Raw genomic sequence first — 8,493 nt, forward strand, 5'->3', positions numbered from 1 at the left:
AAAACACGCGCCACAAAAGCTCTCACGCTCTCAGCGGCGTCGGCAGAGGCAGCGGCAGAAGTAGAAGCAGCAGCAGCGACGGTTGCGGCGTCAAAATGCCGTCGGCAAGGCGCAACCGAAATAAAAATGAAGAATGAATTATGCGTTTTTTGTACAAAGTGCCAAATTGTTAACAAAAATACATACAAATAAATACCCAAATAATAATTAGGGAGCAAAAATGTTGTGCTGCTCTCGTGAATTTCTGTCGTCGTGGGCGCTGCCGTGATTTATAAGAAATATAAAAATAGAAAACAGCACTACAATTGCAACACCAACGATAATAGCACATAACATTGTTATACAAATAATAATAATTATAATAATAATAAGCTTGCCCAGCAACAACAAAAAGTACGTGCCCGCGTCCTTGCGCGTGTAAAATGACCGAATACGTGACGCCCACTATAACGAGCGTGCTGAAGAAGTACCAGAACAGTGCCCCAAAAAGTCTGCAGGGTCCAGGACATACGCTGGCCGTGGCAGCGGCAGCGGCGGCAGCAGCAGCAGCTTCGGGCGTGAATTGTCCATTGGATGCCACCATTGCTGGCAATGGCATTAGTGATTTAGTCGCGGTCGCCCAAACTTCGCTAACCAATGGCAAGATTCAAGGGCAGGGGCAGGGACAGGGTCAGGTGGTGCCACCGGCTGTGGCGCTAATCAAAAAGGAGATCTTAAGCTCACCCGAACCGCATGATATGCTAGATACACAGAATGCTGCAGTGCAGCAGTCCAATCCATCAGTTGTGGTTGCCACAGGGGTTGGTTCAAGTGCCGCACCAGGTGTGGCACCGCCGCCAGCACCACCACCACAAATTTATCCGCCCCCACCGCCGGAATTGTCACAGCCCATACTCTCAGTGGCCGATTCCGGTTCTGGGGAGCTCTACGAGACGCGTCTGGAGGGCAAAACCATTGGCTGCTTCTCGCTGGGTGGCGAGATGCGTCTGTGTCTGCCACAATTCCTCAACAATGTGCTCAACGATTTCTCATTGGAGCAAATCAATCGGATCTTTGATGAGTTGGGCATCTACTGCTCCCAATGTACGCCCGATCAGCTGGTGGAGTTCAAGGCCGCCAAAATACTGCCCTCGGATGTGAAGGCGAGTGGTCTGATTACACGCACCGATGCGGAGCGCTTGTGTGCAGCACTGCTGCATCGTTCAGATCGGAATAGCTATATACCCGTCGAGAATTTGGCAAAGGGCGCCCTCTCCTTCCACGTCTACCACAAATGCTTTGGAAAATGTGAGGGTATCTGCACTCCGGATATGTATTCGTATCAGAAGCCGACGTGCATCAAGTGCCTCGAGTGTGACGGTTGGTTCTCGCCCCAGAAGTTCGTGGGGCATGTGCATCGCAAGTTCGAGAATCGCACCTGCCATTGGGGCTTTGATTCCCGCAATTGGCACGACTATCTCCATGTGGCGCTCGATGTCGAGAATCGGGAGAAATATCAACGCATATTGGATCAGCTCAAGGAGGTCGAATTAAAGGAGACGCACAAGGCGCAACTGGATCAAAAGAAGCGAAAGGTATGTAGTGGATCAATTATTAATCAAAACTCCAATATTTGGAGAATTCCTGTACGTTAGAAGAAGAGAGTTAACAATAAGTTTAAAATTTCAATTTCGCAAATAAACGTAAAAATTCTTGATTCCAACTTGTTGACATTTCCTTATTTTTTTAAGAGTTTTTAAAAGATATCACATTACATATTCCTTCCATGTTTAAAATTGCAATTCAAACTGAAAAATTCATAATTGTCAAAAATTCCACAGATGGAGACGTCCTTACACTTATTCAGTTTCTAATTAAATGAAATTGAATTAAATTAAATGGTATCCAGATATAAGTCATACTACAGTGCAGAGTCAAACTGAACATTATTCTGAAATTTGAAAAATTTATAATATTTCATTACTTTTAAGCTTGGGAATTTGGGATCTCATTATACCCTGTATCCGAATAAAAGGGTACCTGATCATATGGTGATTGGTTCCTTATATCTAGAGAAATATATATGAAATTTTTAATTTTCAAACCGTGTTATAAAGACCGTGTAAAAACAGAAATAGGTGTATACCAGTTTAGTGTGAATGTCTGTAGCCCAGAAGGAGGCGAGAGATTTCCCTATAAGTATATATGTATATATATTATTGATAAGTTTGACAATAGCCATGTACAAGAGCTAGAACAACCTCTTTTTGTTATTTTCAAAAAAGGAAAAATAAGTATATTTCTACTACCTAAATTGTTGTTTAAAATTTGAAGCACTCCTTTTTGAAAGCTGTAATCGAACAACGTCAGTTCTAGAATAATTAAGTGCATACCAATGGTATGGAAGGAGCCTTTGTCGCCAATAAACTTCAATACCGTTGCCACATTTTGAAAGATTAGTGATAAAATGTTTTACGTGACCGAAACTGGCCGTGTAAACGAGACTTTAATTATGATGTGGTTGCGTGTATTTACGCCTCGCGACCTCTCACCGACAACCTGTAGTAGAAGCAGCAGCAGCAGCAGCTGCAGCAGCAGCAGTGGCGAAGCTGGCGCCGGCGGCTTTTTCACACCTTTGGGTACTGCAGTAGCCGCGCCGCAGCAGTGCGCCCACATATACGGCTGGGGTGGCTGGGGGCGGTGCCTTATTTGGCGCATCGCATTGACATTCTCTGCTTCAATTCTGTTTGCCGTTGAATATTTTTTATTTTATGACTTTTTGTCGCTCGGCGTGACTGCCGCACGTTAAAAACTAATAAAAAGTTATACAAAAAGGCAAGGCAGACAAATATAAATATAAATTTACTTAAGTTAGCGGCGACGCTGGCGTCGACGTTGGCGCTGTCAGTAGCCAAAGTAAAGCGCTCCCCGTTGTGCGCGTTTTGATTGCCGCAGTCAATCAGTCGTTGTCGTCGTCCAGAGCGCCGCCCCAATTGCCCCCAAAGTCGTAAAACGTGCGATGGCATCGTTGTCGCACAGCAACAGCAACAGCAACAGCAGCGGTGGACAGCGACAGCGACAGTGGCAGAGAGGCAAAGAGCGACGAAAATGGAAATATTATAATAATTGTTTTCTAAATTTAAATTCAAATGTAATTATGCGCATTGTTGTTGCATCCGATGATGATGGCGTCGTTTAAATTATTTGCATTGAAGCGCCGCTGAGTCGTCGTTGCTCGTATCTCAGCAGCTTCTTGAGTTCCCGCTCTCGCTGCTTTTCATTCTCTCTCACTTCTTCTTCGCGTCGATCACTGTCGGTTAATTTTTTGCGTTCACTGTTAAAAGCGCTGCAGTTGCACTGTGAAGGGCCACAAAAAAAAAGGTGGGGAAAAAACTATTGCAAAAAACATTGTTTTTTGTTTGCTGCAGCGGCAGCTCATATTTATTTATATAAACTACTTAATTTGTGCTTAAACAGCGTTCGCTGGCTTAAAACAATAAATATTTTCCGTTTTGTTTGCTTAACAACTGCCCATTGCGTGCTGCGCCGGCAAAATGCAGCCAGCACGTCTGCTCTGGTCACAGCAGTGAAGCGTTTTTTGTTCGATTGGAATTTTAAAAACCAAGTTAATACGTACATATGTGGTTGGCACCACTGTGCAGTGTTTGTGAGTGTCTGTATTTCGGCCAAGACGACAACTTGTCTATTTGCTGCAGTCGCCGCCGATTCTGCCGCTGCTGTCATCGCAGTCCGCTTTGCTGCGTCGTGACGTCTTGGACAAACATTGTTGCTCTCTTTAAGTTTGTCACTCCTCGCTCAAAGATCTTAGCGAGGGTGCTTCATGAGTTTAGTAAGTTTTTAAAATAAAATATGAATTATGAATATGAATAAAATTGAATGCTAGAATCGTGCAGGCCCGTTTTGTTTAAAATCTAGTTGGTTAAAAGTTTCAAGTATAACATCACTAATAGCGATAGAAAGAGAAAAAACACAAATTATGCCTTCCTGGTCGGTCTCTCAGTGACCCGAGTCTAGCGTAGAAGCGAGCTCATTTCGATATACATACATATGTACATATGTATGTATGTATGTATGTACATATATATAATACTTTGTGGAGCATGCCTTACCTCCTATTTTGTGTCCATACATTCGCACTAAAAAAGTAAATCCTTTTTCGTTTTTTTTTTTTAGCTATACCAAAAATTTTCATCATTTCGTTATCTGTTGTTTTTGATATCGCAGAATACAGTTACTACTGTAATTGGTGTGGAATTTGAAATTAGAGAGCGGCACTCTCTGATCTGCCCTCGTATCGGAAATATGTTTTCAACGCTTCTAAATTAGTTTTGGGTGTAATTGTTGTTGGTACTGTTGCTGTTGTTGTTGCTTTTGTTTGCCATTTGCTGTCCATTTTGGCAGCGCCTGCGGCGTCATTTTCGATTTTTTGCTATGAATTTCGCACCAAGCGCTCCTCAAAGTTATATGTATATTCAACAAATAATGATAATGAGCAGCGGCAACTGCGAGCAAGCTTTGGCGGCGACGTTGTCGTCGACGTCGAGTGAAGCAGCGGCAGAGCAAAAATAAATCGCAAACCGGTTTAAATGTGTGTTTGTTTGTATGTCCGTCTGTTTGTCTGTCGGTTTGTCCATTGTACTTTGGCCGTGGCTGCTGTTATTGTTACCTCTGCCGTTGCCTCTCGTTGGGCGCTCCCCTCTTCGGGCCATACCTTGTCTTGCTATGGGCGTCGCTGTCGGGGCCGCTCAGTTGCGTCGACGCGTCGCCGCGCAGTCGCAGGAGAGTGCACAAAACAAAGCCGCTTGCAGCGTTTGTTGCGCAAAAAAGAACATTTTATAAAATAATAATAACGAAAAGAAGCAGAACGGCAAAATCACACACACACACACACACACACACATACACACAGTTAAGCACATAAGCGGACACAGCATGCAAACAACAAACTTGCTTGAAAAATGCCAATGAACGGTGGTAGACGAGAGCACAGACGTTGACGATGCTGCCTTGCGTCAGCTGCGATGTCAGCTCAAAGAGACAAACATACACTCACACACACATACACAAACGGGAGCGACAAAGACACCCAAGTACGTTGAATTTTGTTGCAGCCTTTTATTTATTTATTTATTTATTTTGTTGTTGTTGGCTGCTGCTCTTCACAGTGCAAAGCAGTGCAATGCGATGTTGTTTTAAGCGCTTTTCTGCTGTTGTTGTTATTGTTGTTTCTGGGATTGCCAAAAATACCGCCCTTTGCACGACAGACTGCCAATCACTCATTCAATTTATTTTGAAGCTTTCGCCTTACATAACGAGCGAGATTTTTCTTAATTTGGAACTCATTAAGAACTTTGATTCGCAAAAAAATTAGTGTTTTTGGATTTTTACGAGTGTGGCAAATATTTCAACAGGTTTTTAAATGTCTGTCTCAGCATGGCTGCTGTTTTTGTTGGTTTTTGTATTTGTTTTTGTTTCTGGCTTATCAAAGTTAACGCAGTCGTAAAATTTGAAATTTTATGCTAATCTGTGGTTTTAAACTCTTTTGTGTGATCGTCGTGTTTTTCTGGTTATATTCAAATCAAGCAACAATATTGCTGATAACATCACCTATAGGTATAGGTATGTATATGTATACGTGTGCACATGTATTTGTTTGACCACGTTTTCGACACACATACATACATACATACAAACATACGTACGTATGTATGTACGTATGTATGTACGTATTTAACAATAACAATTATGAAAAATGTATTCTAATCAAATGGGAAGCAAGCAAAGAGCATTTTGTGGTGCTGATAAGCTTAAATAATCCAAGGCTAGGGCTGTTTTTTTTTATGAAGCTGTGGTATCACATTTGATTCAAATACTTACATACAGACATAAAATAGTACGTATTATAATAACAAGAATATTAATAATATGTATATTTTATGGTGAATTTTATTATTGATATAAATTGTATTTATTTTTGTAATTATTCATACATAAAAGCATATAATTATTATTCATTTTGAAGTGATTGTTTTAATACTAAATAGTTATACAATGTGATCAATATATTGGTATTCTTATTATTAAATAATAATCCTTTTTGTTAATATAAATTACATAATTTTTATTAGCTTAGCTAAATGGTTTTTGTTAAAAATGATTCCATACTATTTCAACTACAGCTGCGGTGAAAAAGCTTATTATTATATGAGAGAAGTGTAATATTTGTTAAGTATCTAACAATTCGAATACAAGTATTTTGTTGCATATCCTTTGAACCTAAGTTTCCCCAGGACACCTTAATTACAACGCCAAGCTCATTATTGTTGCAGGGCTTTTGAAGAAAAACATCTACAGGTCTAATGACTGAGAAGGCCACTAGATAAAAGCAAAAGATTTTTTCTTCAACAATTTGTGAGCCTTTTTGCTCCTATGTTTCGGGTCACAGAAACGGCATTACTTCTTCCATATAAGGCAGCATGTAGGAGACAATATTGGTCCATTTTTTGTTTCAATCAAACTATGCCAATAAAGTTACAAAAATGTGAGAGGAACACACCGTCCCATTTAATAGTGAACATTTTCTGTAAATTGTACATTCGGAACCTAACAAGCTCCGTTTAATTCCTATTAATTATTTATTCTTGATAATTATGTACTTTTAATGATTTTTTCTACTAATTATCGTTACTATAGGCATTATGCAACATAGTATAGCAATGCCTCATCATCAGCAATCATTTGCTTTTATATGCGATCTCTTGGATAGGCGCCTGATAAGCATTTGCCAGCAGGTGTCTCGTTCAACCCGACAATCTCAGCAAATCTTAGCAACAATCTCATTCAACTCTTGCCATCTAGTCATGCCTTCAGTCCAGTTTCAACTGCGTCGCAGCAACTACAAAAACAACATCAGGCGCTGGTCATGTGATGTCTTTGCTCAACTCTTCCACTTCTACACTCCTCCTACCTTCTGCCCATTTCTTCTACTCTTTTCTTGTCTATCGGCGCTGCATGCCGTGCGCTGTTTGTTTTTTTTTATGTTTTTATTAAATCTACAGGCAAGCACAAAAAATTATCTATTTCAGTTTTTAGACACACGCTGAGGTCTGTCTGAGGCGGTGAATGCAGTGTTTTTACAAATGGGTCACAAAATTATAGCACTCTACTGCGATGAAGTCGAGGTAGAATACCCCAAGTATTTTCTTGCAAAAACATTGTTTATTTTCTAGAGAAGAATATTAAAATCTTGTAGTTGCTTTTGTTTCTTTTCTAAAGTCTATAGATTTGGCGAACTACTATATTATGAAAAGAAAGCTCGATTGGAATTATATTCTTCTAGTATTTAATCGAATACCCATTCATTCCATCGATTAATTTTATTATATAACTCCGATAGACTTGTGCTGTAATAAATATTATTATGCTTTGAAAAATAAGACAATGGCTTAGATCCTTAGATCACAAGCCTGAAAGAACAGGACATCTGGGTCTGATTATACATTAGTTCTTGTTGTTGTTGCTGCCTTTCTCCCTTCTTCTTGAGGTGCGGCTCTTAGCTTGGACTAGTCGCATGTGTTGCTTGTTATTGTTGCTGTTGTTGTTTTTGTTCGAACAGGTGCACTGTCGCCTGACTGTCGGCCAAAGAACATCGTCTGTTGAGATTGTCGTCGTTGTCTATCGCGAGTCTTACATCTAAATAGGCTGTTTGATGATGTTGTTATTCTTTCTTTCTTTCTTTTTTTGTCGTCCTTCTCTTTATTCTTCTGCTGTGGCAGTTGCATCTGCAACATGGCCCGTTGGTGGGCCACTCCGCTCACTTCTCCCCGAGTATTTAGTATTTAAAATACTCAGTTACTTAAAAATAATTTTCATGTTTATTTTAATGAAAAAACAAAGCGTTTAAATGTTTGCTATATATATATATACATACAAGTATATGTATATAATTTTTTGCGCATCAAGTTAAAACCAGTAACCAATTGACTTGAGAAATTTATTCATTTACACTTAACACACAAATTAGTGAAAATATTTAAACAACCAAAACGTGTTCCGAAACATTTTGTCGAGGTGAAAATTATTATGTAAATGTTTTTGTAAATTCGCCGCAACCAACGACCTCGATTTGTTGTTGTTGCTTTTCTTCTTCTTCTTCTTCTTGTTGTTTTTGCTTTGTATGATAATAAAAATTCTAAATATTATTTATTAATATTGTATTCTTGTTATTGTCGCTGCTGTGTAATCAATTGTTTATTGTCAATGCTGATAATGAATGTGTGAAGTGCCAGCCGTGTATTACATGTGTACCGCAAATGAGGCAAAATGAGAGAGAGAGAGAGAGAGAGAGAGAGATAGGGAGCGCGTGTGTGTAGGAGAGTCAGAGACTTATCTTATCAGCAGGTGGCTCTCTTTCGTCGTCTATGTGTCGTCGGTTTATCTGCACCTTTTGGCCATATCTTTGGCCATAATTGCAATCAGAACTCGACAGCCCAC

At 39.9% G+C, this 8,493-nt stretch overlaps 1 protein-coding gene across 1 annotated transcript; it reads left to right on the top strand.

The window, feature by feature from the left end:
• Positions 1-326: 326 nt before the first annotated feature.
• LOC115622102 (ski oncogene-like) lies at positions 327-1,574 on the top strand (the record flags this gene model as incomplete). Its single annotated transcript, XM_030515944.1, has 1 exon — positions 327-1,574. A coding segment is annotated over exon 1 (1,152 nt), but the record flags the coding sequence as incomplete, so codon positions are not given.
• Between the last annotated feature and the right edge of the window lie 6,919 nt (positions 1,575-8,493).

This window comes from Scaptodrosophila lebanonensis, unplaced genomic scaffold, assembly GCF_003285725.1.
Source record: "Scaptodrosophila lebanonensis strain 11010-0011.00,11010-0021.00 unplaced genomic scaffold, SlebRS2 tig00000037-arrow-arrow-pilon, whole genome shotgun sequence".
NCBI classification, from domain to species: domain Eukaryota; kingdom Metazoa; phylum Arthropoda; class Insecta; order Diptera; family Drosophilidae; genus Scaptodrosophila; species Scaptodrosophila lebanonensis.